General features: G+C 40.6%; 1 protein-coding gene across 5 annotated transcripts in view; it reads right to left on the reverse strand.

Moving 5' to 3' along the window:
• The window catches only part of LOC139471160 (arf-GAP with coiled-coil, ANK repeat and PH domain-containing protein 2-like), a 141131-nt gene that overhangs the window by 88055 nt on the left and 30728 nt on the right, over positions 1-22348 (reverse strand). For 4 of the 5 annotated variants that reach the window (XM_071253432.1, XM_071253430.1, XM_071253433.1 and 1 more), the window contains exons 3-8: positions 17175-17233; positions 14598-14658; positions 13050-13067; positions 2068-2121; positions 1185-1243; positions 91-274 (exon numbers count right to left, since the gene is read on the reverse strand). In XM_071253432.1, coding sequence (XP_071109533.1) covers positions 91-274; positions 1185-1243; positions 2068-2121; positions 13050-13067; positions 14598-14658; positions 17175-17233 — 435 coding nt within the window. The remainder of the gene's footprint in view (positions 1-90; positions 275-1184; positions 1244-2067; positions 2122-13049; positions 13068-14597; positions 14659-17174; positions 17234-22348) is intronic. The other variant, XM_071253431.1, reaches the window with a different exon arrangement.

Consider the following 22348-nt stretch of genomic DNA (forward strand, 5'->3'; position numbering starts at 1 on the left):
TTGCGGCCCCTTAGACAACTAGCAATCACTGCCCACGAGACTCCTGAGAAGATTGCACAGGTCAGTACAAGAGGACACACGCACACTGACCTGGAACACGTAGTCGAGCGACGTGTGGGCGAAGCAGGACCTCATGGCTGTCAATGTGTTGTGGGACTCCTCGCACTCCTGGGGCTTGCTCTTCAAGGCTTGGGCATTCCGTAACAATGCATTGTCCATATCGTCACTAATCTTCTCAAAATGTTTCTTTGTCTCCTTGGCTTTCTTGATGTCACTGCAATCAAATTCCTACGTCAGATCGTAATCATCTTTTATTACCCATAGGGTATGAAAAAAAAAAGTTCATAAAAAAAAATTGTGCACCAGTGGAAATGTCACTTCTCGTGAATCATATTGTGACGTTGAATCTTATTGTGATGTAAGGTCGAATGACATTACACTGGAAATGAGGTCATAGCTGAAGATTGTTGATGTCATTCAACAAATTGTGGTTTTCTAGAACAGCGTTGGTGATCAGTGTATTTTCTTAAGGGGAGATCAAAAGGATTAAGAAATAATGGGTAATGAAGAATTACTACACTCACATGTGTGTCCTGATTTTACAAAACTCATGCAAGAATTCATGTATTACCCTTGAGAAATACAACAATTCTGTCACTCATTTCGTAAAATCAGTATGACATACATGCTTGTAAAATAATCTCTATGTACAATCAATACAACTGGATGTTCAATGTTCTGTTCTTTATTTATCATACACAAGGATTTAATACTTAAGAACTGACTTCAATATATTTTTCATTTATGGAGGTATAAACAGTAAAATCAGAGTGCACACTGTCAAAATCAGGATTTATGCAAAATGTGCACACCGGTTTTGATGTTTTTACTTCAAAGAACACAAAAAGATAATTCTTAGCAATAAATATGTCCACAGGATTAACGTCAAAGACTGCTCATTGAATCATTAACTGTAGACAAAAAAAATTAAAAAGTGACATCGTTCAGCACAATAATGCAATTTAATTATTAAATTGGATATTCAGAAGTCGAAAAACAGAGTTGCCATCTACCTAGTGGTAAAGGTACACAAGACTCGCATATAATTTATTTGCTTTCAATCTCAACATAATATTTTGCATCCTGAGTGAATAATAATTTTTGTTCAATGATCTACATCTTACTTTTTGATGAAATTGTTGAGATTTTTGCACACAGATCGATGCGCCTGGTCCATGAGTATCTGGAAACAGATAATGTAAGACGCTGAAGCATCTCAAACAGGATAGCTAGATAATGTCACATAATAAATGCTGAATTTTGTGTGTTTGTGAATGAGTAATGTTGTTTTAAGTCAGACAGCACTTTTACAGCTATTGGCAAAATTAAGAGAGGTTGGTAGCATGAACAAGAGTGAGTGAGTGAGTATGGTTTTACGCCGCTTTTAGCAATATTCCAGCAATATCACGGCAGGGGACACCAAAAATGGGCTTCACACATTGTACCCATGTCGGGAATCGAACCTGGGTCTTTGGCATGACGAACACACGCTTACCCACTAGGCTACCCGACCGCCCCGCATGAACAAGAAGAAAGGCATGATATAAGTAACAACGTACATACTGTATGATGGCTCAAGTATTGTGTTTGTTTGTTTGTTTGTTTGTTGTTTAACGCCGCACTCAGCAATATTCCAGCTATATGACAGAGGGGTGTAAATAATCGAGTCTGGACCAGACAATCCAGTGATTGACATCATGAGCATCGATCCACGTAGTTGGTATGCGATAACATGCATCAAACAAGTCAGCGAGTCTGACTACCCGATCCTGTTAGTCGCCTTTTACGACAAGCATAGTCACCTTTTACGGCAAGCATGGGTTGCTGAAGACCGGATCATCATGGGACTGTCAGTATTGTGATGAGTATCAATGTGTGTCATGATAACCCTACTAAACTATTCATTGTCCAACTAGGGAGCTACAATAACAAGTTACTACATTACATAATTACGGAAACAACTGAACTTCTTGATGACATTTTGTTTGCGAATAATGGACAACTCACTGTGAAATATTTGAGCATCTCGGTCATGGCATGAGCAAACCGATTAAGTGACGCCTGAAAACAGAAAGAACTCATGCGACACATATTCAATTATTTTTGTTGAACAATTGAAAACATTCTGTCAATGGATAGAAAGATTGGTCTATTGCTGGGGAGCAAGTTCTCCTGAGGATAGTGAGTGAGTGAGTGAGTGAGTGAGTGAGTGAGTGAGTGAGTGACTATGATGTAATGCCGCTTTTAGCAATATTCCAGCAATATCACGGCGTGGGACACCAGAAATGGGCTTCACACATTGTACCCATGTTGGGAATCAAACCTGAGTCTTCGGCGTGATGATTGAACGCTTTAACCACTAGGCTACCCGACCGCCCCTCCTGAGGATAGTGTTAGGTGGGTCCCTGGATCAGGGTGTGATGGGGGAGGGCTAGTTGGTCCGTATATTTGTCTGTATGTTTGTACATTTGATTCTAAACAAATTCTTAATGCCGCACAAAGCAATATTCCAGCTGTAAGTCGACAGTCTGTAAACAATCTAGTTTGGACCTGACAATCTGGCCAGTGTTGATATGAGCAATGACCCGGCTATCCTGGTACCATCAACCAAGTCACAATGCGACCACATGATTAGTAAAGTTGCGTCATACAACATCATAAGTTACTAGTGGACCAATTCCAGCTCTAACTCCAAACAGGAACAGGGAGACAGTAGTCTATATCAGACTGCTGTGGTAGCTAACTGGCTAAATATTACACATATACACAACAAATCAACAACCAAATATTTATCAAGAAGCTATCAACCTGTCAGGTGAGCTACAAAATGTAAAGACATACAGAAATGCAAATCTAAGCTATGCAAACATTCAATACATACAAAATGCATTCAAAATAGATTCATGAAGTCAAGACCGATGATCTGTGCAAGACATGCAAGAGTTTCAGAAAGTGTCTGCATGCATGCAAGACTATGGTGGCATTCTGATCTGCACCAGCATGGCGCGGTGGAGACAAGACTCAAAGGAACAGATGAAATGTCTAGAAACCATTCAGTATTTAAATGCCTGCATACACCCAGTCTCTATCATGCCCTATATTCCTCATCTGATGTGACCATTATGGGTTACTAAGGTCCTCTTGGAATCCAGGTGGGCACTGCCTCTCCTATATAACTAGGTCAGTGATGAAGTCAAACAACATCTATGTAATGTTCCTGAACATTAGTTTTATCAGTTTTATCTGAAAGGAATTCATCCAAGGACACAGTCAAAAAATAAACGAGAGATTTTGTCCAAGGACACAGTCAAACAAGTGAGATTTTGTCCAAGGGTACAGTCAAACAAGTGAGAATCTGTCCAAGGGTACAGTCAAACAAGGGAGAATCTGTCCAAGGATACAGTCAAACAAGTGGGAACCTGTCCAAGGGTACAGTCAAACAAGGGAGAATCTGTCCAAGGATACAGTCAAACAAGGGAGAATCTGTCCCAGGACACAGTCAAACAAGGGAGAATCTGTCCAAGGATACAGTCAAACAAGTGGGAACCTGTCCAAGGGTACAGTCAAACAAGTGGGAACCTGTCCAAGGGTACAGTCAAACAAGTGGGAACCTGTCCAAGGGTACAGTCAAACAAGTGGGAACCTGTCCAAGGGTACAGTCAAGTGGGATCAAATCAAATGTCATAATAAGGAACATCTGTTCAAGGACGCAAAGAAATCAGAAAGGAATTCATCTAATGACACAGCCACCTTCCAATGAGAGCATCTGTCCAAAGACACATTTAAACAAGAGAGAATCTGTTCAAGGATATAGTCGAACAAGTGGGAATCTGTCCAAGAGCACAATTTAACAAGTGGGAATCAAATGTCAAAAAAGGGAGCATCTGTTCAAGGATATAGTCAAACAAGGACACAGTCAAACAAGGGAGAATATGGAGGCAGTCAAACAAGTGGGATCAAATCAAATGACAGCACAATCAAATGTCAAAAAAGGGAGCATCGGTTCATGGATATAGTCAAACAAGGACACAGTCAAACAAGGGAGAATATGGAGGCAGTGAATCAAGTGGGAATCTGTCCAAGAGCACAATCAAATGTCACAATTGGGATTATCTGTTCAAGGACACAAAGAATCAGAAAGGAATTCATCCAAGGACACAGTCAACCTTTCAACGGGAGCATCTGTCCACGAATATAGTCAAACAAGCACCCAGTCAAACAAGGGGGACTCTGTCCAAGGAGTCAGTCAAATGTCAGGGATTAGTCATCCAAGGAGAGATTCAAACAAGATCTATTTCACTGCAGTTCAAACATGCCACACAAAAGTGGTATAAACTGTTTCAAACTGAATTTTCAATTTAAAGACCAAATAATCAAAGGGAGGTAATATTATGGTTTTGACATTCTTATCTCCCTTTGACCAAGCTAACCTCATAAAACAGCTCTCATAAAGCAATACCTCACATCGGCTCAATTCTATCAACTTTTGATGATATAATGAAAAGGTTGATGTTTTCACAAGACACTGCAACCTCAAAGACCAAACAAAATGTGAAGTCAATTGTTTGCAGTACTGAAACAGAATCCGAAAAGATCACCAAGAGGGCTTCACAAACTGCAACGAGTCGAACCCAGGTCGTCTGATCGATGAGGGGATTGTAGCCACTAGGCTACCTAACCCAGGACTTCTTGTCGGTGAGATGGTATAAGCACTAGGCTGTCCCACAGCTGCACAATGCTAAAAGTTAATTCCTACTGAGAGTAACTGAATGAGAAATGATAGAAACCAAACTGAAGCTAATTAACATGAGACCCTTGCCCTCAAACCACAACCTTGACCTTGATAAGCCCCAACCAGGAAAGGGTTCTATTCTACTAAAAAAAAATAACCGGCAAAAAGCGGATGAAGGACTACATTTTAATGATGATCATGGTGATAGCTGCCCACACATGACACTACACACGTGGCTGAATGGATTCCGAATGTTTCTAATTAACAGCTTAATAATAACAAGCTATTCCTAGCCAGTATTTAGATATTAATGAGGTCCTTGGGCACTGTAGTCTATTAATATCTAGGGACCCACTTAGATAGATTGATTTCAAACAGTACTACCACTGAGACTTCTCCACATCCGAACACCCTTAATGCCCACCCGAACACCCTTAATCCCCACCTGAACACCCTTAATCCCCATCCGACCACCCTTAATACCCACCCACACACCCTTAATCCCCACCTGAACATCCTTAATCCCCACCTGAACACCCTTAATCCCCACCCGAACACCTTTAATCCCCACCTGAACATTCTTAATCCCCACCTGAACACCCTTAATCTCCACCTGAACACCCTTAATCCCCACCTGAACACCCTTAATCCCCACCCCATCCCCAACACCATTTGATATGTATTACTTTTAACCTTTAAGAAATGCAAGGAAAATTCCTGAAAATATGCCCCTTTTCACAAAATCAAGTTGTCAGAATTAAACAGAGCTACAGATAACTTTTAGAGCAATTGAGTTTTTACTCTAGGGTTTCTATTTTAATTGGGTTATTACATTTTTCATTGGGTAACCAATATTTTTTCACTCATCTATTCATCACTCTATTGGGTTTTAGTACTTTAACACAAAATGAGTGAACATTTTGAGATTTAAAAAAAAATGAAATAATGTTTTAGATGTATATAACGGTTCTGATAGGCTTGCCTCGGAAAGTAAAATTAGCTCGTAATTGTGTATCGGAAATTAGCTCCATTGTACACATGCTGAAAAAGCTTCATCAGGTATTTACACGTGCTGTTTTCAAACAGTTAAGTTTTTTATTTAATGCATGCGTTTCTGTACGCAAGTTAATTGAAAGTAATTGGGGTTTAATATTTTTCGGGGGTATTTTACGCAAATACGCTGCTTATCTGTAGCTCTGATTAAACAAAGGTACACAGAATTAATAAAACAGGAGAATGATCATGAATGTTTTTGACATTTTCATCTGAGAAAGTCTGACCTAGGGAAACAAATCAGGAAATGACATGCATATCAACATTTTCAGCTGAACCAGCCTCCTATGATCATGCCGTCATACAAACTAGCATCCATTCTCACGCACCCTGTTATCCAGTGTATTGTGTCCATGCTCTATTATGATGTCATCACACTGTTCTTTAATGACAATGTAAACATATTACCAGTACTAGAATTGCATTGTTGCATGATGTCTCAATTACAGTGCGTGAGTGAGTGAGTTGGGTTTAACGCCGCTTTTAACAGTATTCGTTATAACGCGGCGTGTCAGCTTAATGTGGGAGGAAAAACCCAAAGTGATGCAGGTCTCAGACGTTTACCACTTCGGTGAAACCCACGAGCACAGGTATGGTGCTGACAAACCTAGAAACATAATCAGGGCGAACCGGGATTCGAACCCACAATCATAGGTTTCTGGCGTGCCCAAGGGACGCAACTCTGCAGAGCAAATCGCGGCGCCTTAGACGACTGGGCCACCATCTTAATTACAACTTGGAATGTATGACTTCCTTTCCGCTAACATAATACTCAGGAAAATGTTTTCATCAGCTTCAACACTGAATTGGCTGAATAGAAATGTCACCTTACATCGTCAGGGCTATCCGAAGAGAGGTATCATTTGTGTAAAAAATTTAATTTTGAAAAGACTGAATTTTAAAAGTGCTCTTATTTGACTGATTGTATCAAGGTCTCATTCATCTGAGGCAACAAGTTTGAATGTAGATCTATGCCATCAATTTTACAAGAGGCAGTTTAATTGGTTGTTGATTTCAAGCTCATTTCCATAATATATGTATAGCGATGAAGACTAGGATAAGCATCATAACAGAATGGAGACATTCACTGGATAACTGAGGCTGTTCTCACCACGTTTCCCCTCAATGATATCACCTAGAACAGAGCACCACTCACACGCGTGTGTTGGTGTGACCTTGACCTCCTTGGCTACACAGAGGTCAAGGAGCAATAGGTCATACTGTATCCATAACATTTAGTTCCTTGTTATGAATTCTCTCATAATCGCCAACGTTCAAACTTCTTTTGTGATTGATTAAAGGCCCAAAACTACATTCACATATGCTTCTGTTTCCAAATTTTAGGTTAAAATGACAGACAAAATAATTGACTTTTTTATACAGTAAACTATGGTTATAACCAACTCATTATAAGCATATATATAGTATTTCTCAACAAATGAGTGAGTGAGTGAGTGAGTTTGGTTTTACGCCCCTTTTAGCAATATTCCAGCAATATCGAGGCGGGGGACACCAGAAATGGGCTTCACACATTGTACCCGTGTCAGGAATCGAACCTGGGTCTTCGGCGTGACGAGCGAACGCTTTAACCACTAGGCTACCCAACCGCCCCTTCTCAACAAATGGCAGGGACTAAAATATAAGTATGTCATATCAGTCAGTTTGTTATAAGAGTGTTTGTTATAAACATAGTTTACTGTATATTCTAAAAAACATATTACCTGGTTACTGGATCAAAACAAACGTGAATCACATACATTTACTTTATAAATAATTGAACATAAAAAATGAGTCATTATTTTCAGAATCTTCTCAAGAAACAAATGATCAAATATCAATGGTTATCCGCTCCCTATAGACATTCCGAATGTTCTAGCGGCTACTTGTCGAGGCTACTCCTCAAGGCTGCATACAATACCATCTCAACGTGTTAAGTTCTCACTACTTTGATCGGTGATCCAGGCCAGGCGTGTTCTGTACACTACTGGCAAGGGTAGGGCCGGCCATGTCAATCAATGCAGCATCAGGTCAAACAATCTCACAAAATGAGCAAAATGTCCCCAGGTTTTTGCTCCATGTAAGTGAGTGAGTATGATATTACTGTACTTTTAGCATTATTCCAGACACAGAACTTACATCCCGACACCAAAAAATATGATTTACAGATTGGACCCATTTGAGAATTCAAACCTGGATCTTCAACATGACAAGCCAACACATTAACTATTAGGCTACCCCAAAGCTCCCTCAATTACTTTGTACAAAATTTCCTTAAAATGCATTCAAATCTACATTAGTCTGTCAGTCTGTATGATATAAATGCATCTCGGTGACAAGTAGAATTTCAGGCTTCTTAGGGTGTCCAACTTGTATTCACAATTAAATTGCATCTCTGAAATGCTTGATTCACTGTAAAGTGAATCTGAAGTCTAAAGATAGTGCTGCTTATCGCTGCTCAGGTGTACAAAATTTTCAATTTCTGCCAACATTTTGCTCATTTTGATCCATGTGATACATCGTTGTTCGGCCTGAGACCCTGGCGGACATACCAGCACTTGTTGACACTGGCCACAGGGTGGAGGGGATGGAGGGTCCCTTTAAGGTGATGAAACATTGAGGGGAGATGATTCACAGACAATTCTCTTCTCCCAAGGGTTCGTACAATTCAAAATATCTTTTTCAAGTTTTCCAAAATTATTGCAGAAATATCTTAATAGATAAAGTCTCGTTCTTATCAACAAATAAATATTCTCCAACAGTTTTTAAATGATTATTATCAAGCTCAATTTTTGATAATCTGTTGCCATGGAGACAAGGATGTTCAGAAACAAGGGACAGTGGATTTTTCACAAGACAGAAACAGCAATGAATCCAGTTCCTTTCTGGCAGTAGCAGATCACTGTTGTGTCCTGGTCTTTGCCACAAAATCCTGCTTCTTTCCGTCTTATTTCTGTGTAGCATTAACAACTGTCATGATTTTGTTGCCATACCAAAATACCTACAGGAATTGACTTAAAGATTCAGTAAATATTCCAGGAATTGCTGCTATTTTGAATGTGATCTGCAGTGTTGGAAATTAAGGGGGTCCTTGGTCCTTGTTGGTATTGGAATCCGGGGACCATGACTTTCTATCCCTTTAAAGAATAATGTTACATTTTGTTTTGTTTGTTTGTTGTTTAACGTCGCACTCAGCAATATTCGATATTGTAAATAATCGAGTCTGAACCAGACAATCCAGTGATTGATATCATGAGCAACGATCCACGCAACTGGGATAAATGACATGCATCAACCAAGTCAGCGAGCCTGACCACACGATCCCGTTAGCCGCCTCTTACGACAAGCACAGTTGCCTTTCACGGCAAGCATGGGTTGCTGAAGACCTATTCTAACCCGGATCTTCACGGGTAGAATCGGGTTATGACAAGAACCCACTGACATGCTTAATTTCATACATTGGATCTAGATAGCAATACTGAGTAAATATCTCACAAAAGCTATGCATATTGCACTGGCTGGATCTAGAGTCCTTGTCCACAGGCGCACAACTTTTAAAATCCTGCATTTTCAAAAATATTGACTGCATTAATCAACCAAACATATGTGCATGAAGCTGATACCCTTTGTTAGGACCAAGTAAGGTGCTGGCGCAGTTTGAGTGAGTGAGTGAGTGAGTTGGGTTTAACGCCGCTTTTAACAGTATTACAGTTATATCACGGCGTGTCAGCTTAATATGGGAGGAAAGCCCGATGTGATGCAGGTCTCAGACGTTTACCACTTCGGTGAAACCCACGAGCACGGGTATGGTGCTGACAAACCTAGAAACATAATTGTGGGCGCAGTTTGAGGTGCGGATGTGAACGTTATCAACGCTACACTGATACAACAAAGAAAGCCATGTGGTTTAATGCTCCTTTGAACAGTGTATCAGGGCTTGTCGGTCTATTGTGGAAGCCCGAAGTGATGCAGGTCTCAGACGTTTACCACTTCCGTGAAACCCACGAGCACGGGTATGGTGCTGACAAACCTAGAAACATAATCGGGGCGAACCGGGATTCGAACCCACGATCATAGGTTTCTGGCGTGCCTAAGGGACGCAACTCTGCACAGCGAATCGCGGCGCCTTACACGACTGGGCCACCCGTGCCCCTTTTAACCCTGAGGTCAGGTACGCTGCTGACCAAGAATGAAGGCAAATCTTGTGATTCTGCACAGCACAATGTAGCCCAAGACCCATCCAAAACATCTAGTTTGGGCACATGTACACCCGGCACAATAGTTTCTGAGACTTAAATTATAAAACATTTCCTTGTGAATGAATTACTGAATTTTAAATTTGATTTGGATCCGCCCAAAATTATGAAGAATTATCACAAGAATTCTACACATTTCGAATGACCCTATTTCACCTTGAACAAGGTGTGTTCAAATTTCAACTACACATTGTCAGATAATGTATGGCAAACATATCACCTTGACTATGAATAATGACCAAAGTCCACTGCTCTAATTTCATGACACTCCTTAAATCCATGTACTGTGACCAGAGCAAATATTGATGAAGACAGAGTTGACTTTGTGATTTTTTTCCGTACAATGTCTGGTACCGGCACTGGTATCTTCATCAAGCATGTCCACGATGTTCAGTACAGACACTGGTACCTTCATCAAGCATGGCCACGATGTTCATACAGGCACTAGTATCTTCATCAAGCATGGCCACAATGTTCAAACAGGCACTAGTATCTTCATCAAGCATGGCCACGATGTTCATACAGGCACTAGTATCTTCATCAAGCATGGCCACGATGTTCATACAGGCACTAGTACCTTCATCAAGCATGTCCACGATGTTCATACAGGCACTAGTACCTTCATCAAGCATGTCCACGATGTTCAGTACAGAGACTGGTACCTTTATCAAGCATGGCCACGATGTTCATACAGGCACTGGTACCTTCATCAAGCATGGCCACTATGTTCATACAGGCACTAGTACCTTCATCAAGCATGTCCACGATGTTCATACAGGCACTAGTACCTTCATCAAGCATGTCCACGATGTTCAATACAGAGCCTGGTACCTTTATCAAGCATGTCCACGATGTTCATACAGGCACTAGTACCTTCATCAAGCATGTCCACGATGTTCAGTACAGACACTGGTACCTTCATCAAGCATGGCCATGATGTTCATACAGGCACTAGTACCTTCATCAAGCATGGCCACGATGTTCAGTACAGACACTGGTACCTTCATCAAGCATGGCCACGATGTTCATACAGACACTGGTACCTTCATCAAGCATGTCCACGATGTTCAGTACAGACACTGGTACCTTCATCAAGCATGGCCACGATGTTCATACAGGCACTAGTACCTTCATCAAGCATGGCCACGATGTTCAGTACAGACACTGGTACCTTCATCAAGCATGGCCACGATGTTCATACAGGCACTAATACCTTCATCAAGCATGGCCACGATGTTCATACAGGCACTAATACCTTCATCAAGCATGGCCACGATGTTCATACAGGCACTAGTATTTTCATCAAGCATGGCCACGATGTTCATACAGGCACTAGTACCTTCATCAAGCATGTCCACGATGTTCATACAGGCACTAGTACCTTCATCAAGCATGGCCACGATGTTCATACAGGCACTGGTACCTTCATCAAGCATGGCCACGATGTTCATACAGGCACTGGTACCTTCATCAAGCATGGCCACGATGTTCATACAGGCACTGGTACCTTCATCAAGCATGGCCACGATGTTCATACAGGCACTGGTACCTTCATCAAGCATGGCCACGATGTTCAGTACAGGCACTAGTACCTTCATCAAGCATGGCCACGATGTTCATACAGGCACTAATACCTTCATCAAGCATGGCCACGATGTTCATACAGGCACTAATACCTTCATCAAGCATGGCCACGATGTTCATACAGGCACTAGTATTTTCATCAAGCATGGCCACGATGTTCATACAGGCACTAGTACCTTCATCAAGCATGGCCACGATGTTCATACAGGCACTAGTACCTTCATCAAGCATGGCCACGATGTTCATACAGGCATTAATACCTTCACCAAGCATGGCCACGATGTTCATACAGGCACTAGTACCTTCATCAAGCATGGCCACGATGTTCATACAGGCACTGGTACCTTCATCAAGCATGGCCACGATGTTCATACAGGCACTGGTACCTTCATCAAGCATGGCCACGATGTTCATACAGGCACTGGTACCTTCATCAAGCATGGCCACGATGTTCATACAGGCACTAGTACCTTCATCAAGCATGGCCACGATGTTCATACAGGCACTAATACCTTCATCAAGCATGGCCACGATGTTCATACAGGCACTAGTATTTTCATCAAGCATGGCCACGATGTTCATACAGGCACTAGTACCTTCATCAAGCATGGCCACGATGTTCATACAGGCACTAGTACCTTCATCAAGCATGGCCACGATGTTCATACAGGCACTAATACCTTCACCAAGCATGGCCACGATGTTCATACAGGCACTAGTACCTTCATCAAGCATGGCCACGATGTTCATACAGGCACTGGTACCTTCATCAAGCATGGCCACGATGTTCATACAGGCACTGGTACCTTCATCAAGCATGGCCACGATGTTCATACAGGCACTGGTACCTTCATCAAGCATGGCCACGATGTTCATACAGGCACTAGTACCTTCATCAAGCATGGCCACGATGTTCAGTATAGCTGCTGGTCCTTCAGTCATTTTTATCCATGTGATATAAGTAAGTCAGGTGCAGGTAACTTTATCAGTATGTTTACAATGTTCATACAGGCACTGGTACCTTCATCAAGCACCTGCTGAACATCATAAACCTGCTTGATAAAAATACCAGCATCTGTACCTAAACATTGAGGAAGCCAACACTGTGTTTATTCATATTAAAGCTTGTAAAATGCCACTTAAAACCATTAAATCTTTCAGTGAAATCTTAAGGGCATAAATTTTTAAATCGAAGAAATATTTTTGAAGTACGATATTATTGAAAATCGCTCCATTGGAAGAAGAGAATCATCACAACTTTACACACCAAGACAATGGACATAATCAGTTGAGGTTCAATATGCACAATGGATAAAACAAAACTCGCAAACCAAGCAATCTGGGAACTGGTTGCCATGGATACTTACTGACACTTTGCTATCATCCTGTGGGACACAATATATGTCAAATAAATCAGTAACCATGGTAACACAAATTAAATTGGGGAAGTTAAAAAAAAAAAGGTCAGATTCCTTTCAAAATACATATCAGATACAAAACTTAAATAGATAATTCCTTTGTGGTTGAAATATAGCTTCAAGAATTATCTTGTTCTATTATGTTATTTTATTTTCACCTTAGGGAAAAGTACATTCAACTTCAACATACAAATTATATTTATGTTGTTAATGCTGATTTGAACCTTTTTTGGAGACAAGATATCATACAAAAGAGCAGATTGACACAATCGAATGACCAAGTATAACAGTCAAGGTGAATGAGGGATTTGTTTACATGATCAGCAGATCCTGGCATGACTTAGGGTCGGTTGGTTTGTTGTTAAATAATGCTAATCGACTCGCCTCAATGAAATAAGTGTACTTCCCACCCACCACCCCCCCGTTTTTTTGTTTGTTTAACGTCACACTCAGCAATATTCCAGCTATATGACGGCAGTCTGTAAATAATCGAGTCTGGACCAGACAATTCAGTGATTAATATCATGAGCATTGATCCCCATGACTAAGGGAGGTAACTCTGAACAACAAATTGTGGCACCATAGAGAGCCCCTCCACTATAAAATTCACTTGAAAGTATGCGTAAATAAAATGTGTAAATTAAACTGCAGAGACTTGTATCTATCAATTTTAACTTACTTCATATGTTTCTATTGTCTTGAATTATTTTGATATTCCAGAAGTTGCATCAACATATTTTGAAAGGAAACTGTGTGGGTGAATTTTGTTTTGCAAAACGTATAACGGATCTGTTCTAGAAGCAAAGTGAATCTGTGAAGCCTTCAACAAAGTGAAGCAATACTGTGAGTGTTAAGAAAAAGCTTATACTGACAGATGTATCACGGGAAACTCAAACTGGCACATCTAGACTAATTACTTGACGAAAGATTCTAGAAGCACTGAAGCTGAAACAACTCACCATCACCCAACCATCACTCCATGATACATTTCACGATGCACTTCATTCTGCAGCCAACGTTCAAAACTAAGGAGTTCTTGTGTCCGTGAGGTCTTCACCTGTCGTATACTACTCAACCGTTGCTAAGGACCGCACCTTTAACTGAGCATGTTGGTCCTCAGCAAATGTTGAGTACTATATTGGAATCTAGGGACCTCCTAACTTTTAACATTAGGGAACAAAAAGGACACCTCGACATTAATTTTGAACACTGTGTATCAAGTAAGACGAGTTCTATGGATGAACAACTTCTTTATTACATCCATAGAACTCGTCTTACTTCATCACACCAACTTCTAAATGCCACTGAAAGAAGTTACTGTGTATCAATACTTATCTTTTGGCGTATTGTCTTAATTATCCACATATCTATGATCTACAGAGTAATCTGAATGGATGTTTACGTTTTTATCGTTTTAAGTCCATTATTCAGAGTGGTTCTGGTGTGTAGTTTCAGCCCCAATAAGCAGTTTTAAAACAAAGAGGCAAAATGACTTACCGACACCAAATTGTCATCGTGGAAATATGATGCCAGATCTCGGACACCTGTGATGAATCCCCTGGAACAGACCATTCAAAATAATTCTCGCGCTGTGCGTGAGCAGCGGTAGAAACTAACAGGTTTGATCTACTAGTCCTTATAATCATAACATATAGCAAAACACTTAAAAATGGAAAATTTCTACTAGTCCTTATGATACCTTAACTACTGGGCAGTTTGGCAAGGACTACAGGACTGGTGCCAATTTCTAACGCTGGTGAGGGATTTATGCTTTTAGCCATCTTCCAGACACAATTTAGTGAGTGAGTGAGTGAGTATGGTTTTACGTCGCTTTTAGCAATATTCCAGCAATATCACGGAGGGGGACACCAGAAATGGGCAGACACAACATAGAGGGTCACCAAGAACCGGATGGACAAGTCCCTATAATGAGAACTGAACTCCATCCTTCGAGTGACCAGCCAACACTTTAACAACTAGGCCACTTTCATTTAACTTGGTCCAGTGTAGGTGATGTTTACAGTTTACTTTGGTAAGTAAAATGAAGGTGTTTTTGTTTGTTTTGTTTGTTTGATGTTTAACAGCGCACTCAGCAATATTCCAGCTATATGACGGCGGTCTGTAAATAATCGAGTCTGGACCAGACAATCCAGTGATCGACATCATGAGCATCGATCTACGCAATTGGGATTGATGACATTCATCAACCAAGTCAGTGAGCCTGACCACCAGATCCCGTTAGTCATCTTTGAAGACAAGCAGTCTCCTTTTACAGCAAGCATGGGTTGCTGAAGACCTATTCTACCCCGGATCTTCACGGGTCAAGGTGTGAGAAACTGACAATGGTAATTATTTTTTAACTTTGTATAATTTAATCTTTGTACATGCACATGCACATGCACACTCATTTCTGACAGTGTCCATTACTGCATGACCCTCAGTGTCCTGCCCATCTTCAAGTGATATGTCTAATCAGGGAGCAGTCAACAACATTAGCCATGAGTCTGAGGCCAGAGTCTAGCAGTGAGTGAGTGAGTGAGTATGGTTCTACACCGCTTTTTGCAATATTCCAGCAATATCACGGCGGTGGACACCAAAAATGGGCTTCACACATTGTACCTATGTCGGGAATCGAACCCAGGTCTTTGGCATGACAAGCGAACACTTGAAACACTCGGCTACCAGACTGCCCCACAGAGTCTAGTAATATCAGCAGATACTCCACCATAAGTGAGACTAAAAACTAGCGACTGTCTCCATGGTCTAGTGGATAAAGCGTCAGCCTGGAAAGCGACCGGCCGGTGGTTTGATTCTTTCCCTGCAGGGCACATGGCAGCGAGGGGACAAAACAAGGACGAGTGACAAGTTCGGAGTTGGTATAAAACCAGCATTAGTCTGGACTAGTAAAAGCTTTCACACAGAGACACACATACACAAAGATACAGTGAGTGAGTGAGTGAGTTTGGTTTAACGCCGCTTTTAACAGTATTCCAGTTATATTGCGGCGTGTCAGCTTAATGTGTGAGGAAAGCCCGAAGCGATGCAGGTCTCAGACGTTTACCACTTCGGTGAAACCCAAGAGCATGGGTATGGTGCTGACAAACCTAGGAACATAATTGGGGCGAACCGGGATTCGAACCCACAATCATAGGTTTCTGGCATGCCCAAGGGACGCAACTCTGCACAGCGAATCGCGGCGCCTTAGACGACTGGGCCACCCATGCCCCCCACAAAGATACAGACACACACACAGATTCACACACAGATACACACACAGATACACACACAAATATACATGTAGGGCGCTATATAAGTGCAATAATCTTGCTTGTCCCATTTCACTTCATCTCACATATAACATCTAAAATAGTAACAAATGTTATATTTGGGATAACACTCTCTTAGTAAAGTACAGATTCTTGTACTTTTTAGGGTTGAGTCCCGTCAGGGATTCGAACCCACACTGCCAGAGTGAGGCACCTAATCGCCAGCACACAATCGTCGGCCGATTACCGTATTCGACGTAAAAAGCGCCCAGGGCGCTCTTAAAAATAGAAATAGGGGCTCTTATTAGAATATTATTTTGGTGAAAAAAAACAAAGTTGAAAGATAAATTTTGTGGTTTATGCTGACAGGCTGAAATGTTTATATACGACAGATATATTTTTCCAGAATTTAATTGCCCATGATTAAGGGTGCATATAACACACGAGTGCGTATTATACGCGAAAAAATAGGTCTTGTGTACATTGATCAATCGAATGGGGTGCCAATTTGGATTGTTCACTGGCCAATATATAAGCAAATATCGTAGTGGGCGCTTATAAGAGCGGGGTGCCAAAAAAGTACGAGAATCTGTTACAATTGACCACTTTCTAAAATGGCATTGAATGTTCATCTTAAATAATTCCAAGATACTACTTTGGACAAGAAGACTTAAAGGTTTGGGCACAGCTTGAGTGAGCTGGATCAGTAGCAGTTGCAGGAAAATCCTGCTGTATCGAACATGTCAAACATGGAACAAACAAACAAAATAAATGTGTGTTTATCGATCTGCCCGTGACTGTAGTTTACCCGGTTGCATTGTTGAAGTTCTTGCCCGTCTCTATCATAGTTGTGCATAGTTTCACCAGCTGAAAGAGAAGGAAAACTTGAGTTTACATCAGCATGAACAGGGAACAGGAGAACACAAAACTATTCATCCAACTAATAATCTATACCGATACAGTTGTTTATTTGCCTCTTTCAATAAAGGTAGACATTTGTTCACTATCAATTTATGAACTTTGCAAAATGTACGTAATAGCTATTGGCGATTTCATCTGTAGATTATATATTATAGCTGTGAATTACATATATTGTTACATGTAAAGATTGTGGAGTTCATGAAGAACGATAAACTTTGAACATTCAATTAAAAACTTATTATCGGAAGTAGTAACATGCATAACATTTTTTTAATAATGACAACATTGGTGTATAATAATAACTTTATTGATAATTTATAACAATAATGGCTCTAGTCTTGGCAACTTCAAAACTTTCGGGAAGTTATAATCTATCGGACCGTCATTCAGGCGATGTTTCTGACAGATCACGATCTGAAAAATACTATCATGAAAGTGTATCCCGTGGCAAAGCCGACCCCTTTCTACAGAATCTTTTTTCTGGTCCTCAAAATTCGGCTTATACGCGGTCATATACGGTAACTAACAGCCAGGTCAAGGTTTAATCTCCTTCAGCGACACACCTTAAAAGTTAATTCAGCATTCAGCATTAGATTTGACGCATAAGGAAATGATACACATATTTAGAAATTGTCAGCTGGGTGTGTTTTGCACAGAAAATATGTTCTTCTTTTTGTGGGGCATTTCCTCATTCATCTCAGTTTAGTGCAAACAGTATATACATCAATGATATACAATGTAATTCAATTTCCAAAACATGTTGTTTAGAATGTTGTGGTATGAGGTGGTTAATATGTTTGTTTGTTTTCTTTGTTTGTTGTTTGACACCGCAATCAGCAATATTCCAGCTTTATGACGGCGGTCTGTAAATAATCAAGTCTGGACAAGACAATCCAGTGATTTATATCATGAGCATCGATCAACGCAGTTGGGATACGATGACATGCATCAACCAAGTCAGCGAGCCTCACCACCCGATCCCGTTAGACGCCTCTTACAACTGTTAATATGTTACACATAGCATCTGTCACATATTGGCCATTTTCTCTTGCACATTGTAAATATTTAAAAATATTACATCAATAAAATTTATATTATGCTCGCCTGTATCATAGCTATCTAATAGGGCTGGGACGAGTCCAAATTTACTACCCGGGTACCCACCCCCCTATTACCCGACCCTACCCGGGTACCCATTGTAGGTCTCAGGAGATGTCTCAAAATGTCCGATTAGGAACATTTTTAGCATAGCCCTGGCAGAACGTATTTAGATACATGTATTTAACAATTTGGTCATTCATACACTGATATATACAAGTTATATCCTTATTCAACCATATGAAAAATCAGAATGAATGCACACACATTTGTAGTGTAGAGTTCTAGATAATTTTTGTCATCACGTGACTAACCACGGGTCCGGGTAGTCCTGTGGGTACCCGAGTCCTACTCAGTGCCCATCCGTTCCGGAAACCCGGAAACCCGGAAACCCGAGTTACCCGTCCCAGCCCTACTATCTAACATTAAGAATGAAAATTGTATCATTCAAGCCTACTTTAAATTCCTTAATTTTTTATTAAATTTTATATTGAATAAAACACACAAGGGTAACATTCTCTTTATCATATTATGTCATTCTAAACATTGTCGAAGTGTATGACATATTTTCATTCACTATAGAAACTTTAGAAATAGCGTAGCAATGCCTGAGTGAACTGCCCCATTTCTGACATAGCGCCAAACCCCTGGCATACCCGTCTGTTGACATGACAACATACTCATCAGGGAAACCTAGATTAATTTTGGCATAAAGGTTGAGCAAGGTGGCATCGTATCTGTGTATCAAGTTTACTAAAAGTAGTTCCTATAAGATGACCTCATTTGCATACTTATTGGATTGCGATATCAAGTTTATCATATTGGTTTGTCGCATCGATAAAACCACCCATTAAATGATAAATATTTCGTACACCATAAGATTTGTTTGATAGGCATTACTAAGTTTTGCTAAGTTTTGTGGCAGATTTTTAAAATATGGATCTTCTCATAATCTCTCATGATTTCATTAAACTTCACACTAGGACACTCCTATTAGATCATCACAATAGACTAATAATTCAAATTATCATCACAGCCCTAGTGGTGATATCCCAATACCACAAGGAAATGATGCATACAGACTACTGGCCGAGAGTGTATGTATCGTAAATTGCATACATATTAGGAATACAAACTCTAATATTCAACCAATTGGCATAATACATATTTTTTATTTTTAACATACGATGTTAATGAAACAGAAACATATGATGGCAATAATGTCTTTATTAAACTTAAATAAGTCCTTCTAAGAAAGAACATCGATGTTTCAGACATATGTTTGTTGCAGTCAATGTGTAATATGTAATTCCACTCGGCAATTTACAAAATGCCAAAATAGTTCAGTCATTTTAAAATTGCCTGAAACACTGTCCATTCATTTAACTGACTGACGAAAAATTATTTACAAGTTCAAAAGGGTTCAAAAACATCACAATAGACTACTTATCATGCTTATCCTTAAGCATCAGTTTGTGGGCACGGGTGGCCCAGTCGTCTAAGGCACCGCGATTCGCTGTGCAGAGTTGCGTCCCTTATGCATGCCAGAAATCTATGATTGTGGGTTCGAATCCCGGTTCGTCCCGATTATGTTTCTAGGTTTGTCAGCACCATACCCGTGCTCGTGGGTTTCACCGAAGTGGTAAACGTCTGAGACCTGCATCACTTTGGGCTTTCCTCCAACATTAAGCTGACACGCCATGATATAACTGTAATACTGTTAAAAGCGACGTTAAACCCAACTCACTCAGTTAAGCATGTTAAGGATTTTAAAAAATATACAGTGAGTTTCTGTTTCTTTAATCCTATCATTTTCAGTCACTGGGTGATGAAAATCAACATAAAAGCGTTTGGAATTTGTTATCATAATAAAATAGATGGAAAGATTTTCAGATAACAAGTATAATAACAATTATCGTAATATTTAGGTGTTTTGTAAATTGCTTCAGTAAATATTTCAGTCATTTCACAACCTATTCACCCAAACTGAACTGTCCCATATATCAGATAGTGTCAAATTATTTGCAGCCATGGTTGTGAATAGAAAAACAAATTTATTGATTATGCAGACATTGTATCGATGTATAGGGCTTAGAAGTGGTTCCTGATCCGTGACCTCATCTGCATGTTTATCAGATTAGGATCCCAAGTTTTTCGGACTGGTTTATCATGTTTATTGCACTGATAACGCTACTCCTAATATGAGAGAGGTTCTGTCCTGATATGAACTTGTCTCAGACTTATAAAGTGTACTTGAGTTAATTTGGAACCCTGTAGCGTAGAATCCTGAAAACCAACTGTAAAGTGTTGTGTGTGTAGTGTTAATGCCTCTTTTAGCATTACAACAACCACATAACTTTGGCATCACCAGGGATGGGCATCACAGATTGTACCCATGGGGGGAATTAAACTGGTGTCGTGGCAAGATGAGCTGACGCATGAACCACTTGGACACACAGGCAGCTGTAGAAACTAACATTTCTAGTCCACTGGTCCTTATATTGATAACATATAGCAAAACCCTAAAAATGGCAAATTTCTAATGGTCCTTATGATACCTTAACTATTGGGCAGTTTGGCAAGGACTTATAACAGGACTAGTGCCACTTTCTATTCTGACAGGTGGTCTTCTATTAAGCGCTGGGAGCATTACGCTACTTAGCATAGCACTCTCTCTGTGTCTGTGTGTGCGTGCGTGTGTGTGTGTGTGCATATACATATACATGTGTGTGAGTGTTTATGTGCTTGCATGAGCGTGTGCATGCATATGTGTGCAGGATTCACTCTAGGATTTTTTCTGGCATGAACCCTTTATATCAAATATTCCAGAGGTATGCCCATACATCACAATGTTAAAATGCCCCATTGTATTTAGAAATGAGGGCCTTGTTTCAAATTTAGGGGCTAAAAGCACAAGGCCCCACCCAAGAATTAACCCTGCGCGTGTGTTCAACTGTGAGGAGGCAGCAAGGAGAGTGCATCCACTGCACCCATGAGACTCGAACCCAGGCCTTGATCATGACAAGCTGCACTTTAACCACAAGACTCCCCCACTGCCCATACAGTGCAGAGCTCTCACGGAGGAGAGTCAGGATAAGTCCATAACAGAGCAGGCTGGGAGCTGGAGTGTGCAGGAGCCTGTGTATCAACAGTTCAGGGGCAGTGAGTGCTGTGTACTACCTACAGCGGCACAATGGGTCGGCCTGCAACATCAGTGACAGAAAATCAATCAGTGAAGTCCATGCACTGTGGAGCTGTCTTGTAACCTGCAGGGCTATGAAGGGTGGAGCCCTAAGCGGCGTCAAAGCTCGGGGCGCGAGCCGGAGTGGAGCCGCCTCAGGTGCAGATCGTGGTGGTAGTAGCAAATATTCAAAGAGGAAGCTTGTCCAGTGCTTCTGAGTGGGACCTAGTCTGCACATGAAGCCCTAGATCCCATCTTTATGACTGGGCGACCAGATCACAGCCAGTCAGTGAGTGAGGAGGTCCCCTGTTGATTGTATCAATATTCCTGCCCTATCACTGGATGGGGATAGAGAGGCACAATATCTCCACCTTCAACATTGTGCCCATTGTGGCAAGCCAAAGCTTTAACCACAGACTGCACCACTGACAAATCTAATAGACTAGATAGCAGCCCTCTGAGAAGTGACCACTTTGATGGCTAAAAGTGACTTAAATCTATGATTGGCGACCTAAATTTATCTACCTGGAAAATAAATAAAAAAATCCAACTTAAGTCTAGAATGATTTGAGTAGCTTAGAATGAAATTAAACATAGTTCATGGCTCCATTTGGATTTAATTTTTTATTTCATAGATATATGTATTTCAGAACTGTATTTCTTGGAATAGCGTTTGTCTTCTAACCCAGGACCTACAGGGATATCAGCTAGTAGGCTAGCATTAATTTCTAACTCAGCTACAATCATGTCCAGAAACAACATTAACAGATAAAATGCTACAT

Source organism: Haliotis cracherodii, unplaced genomic scaffold (genome assembly GCF_022045235.1).
Source record: "Haliotis cracherodii isolate W230 unplaced genomic scaffold, xgHalCrac1.p SCAF_22, whole genome shotgun sequence".
In the NCBI taxonomy this organism is placed as follows: Eukaryota; Metazoa; Mollusca; class Gastropoda; order Lepetellida; family Haliotidae; genus Haliotis; species Haliotis cracherodii.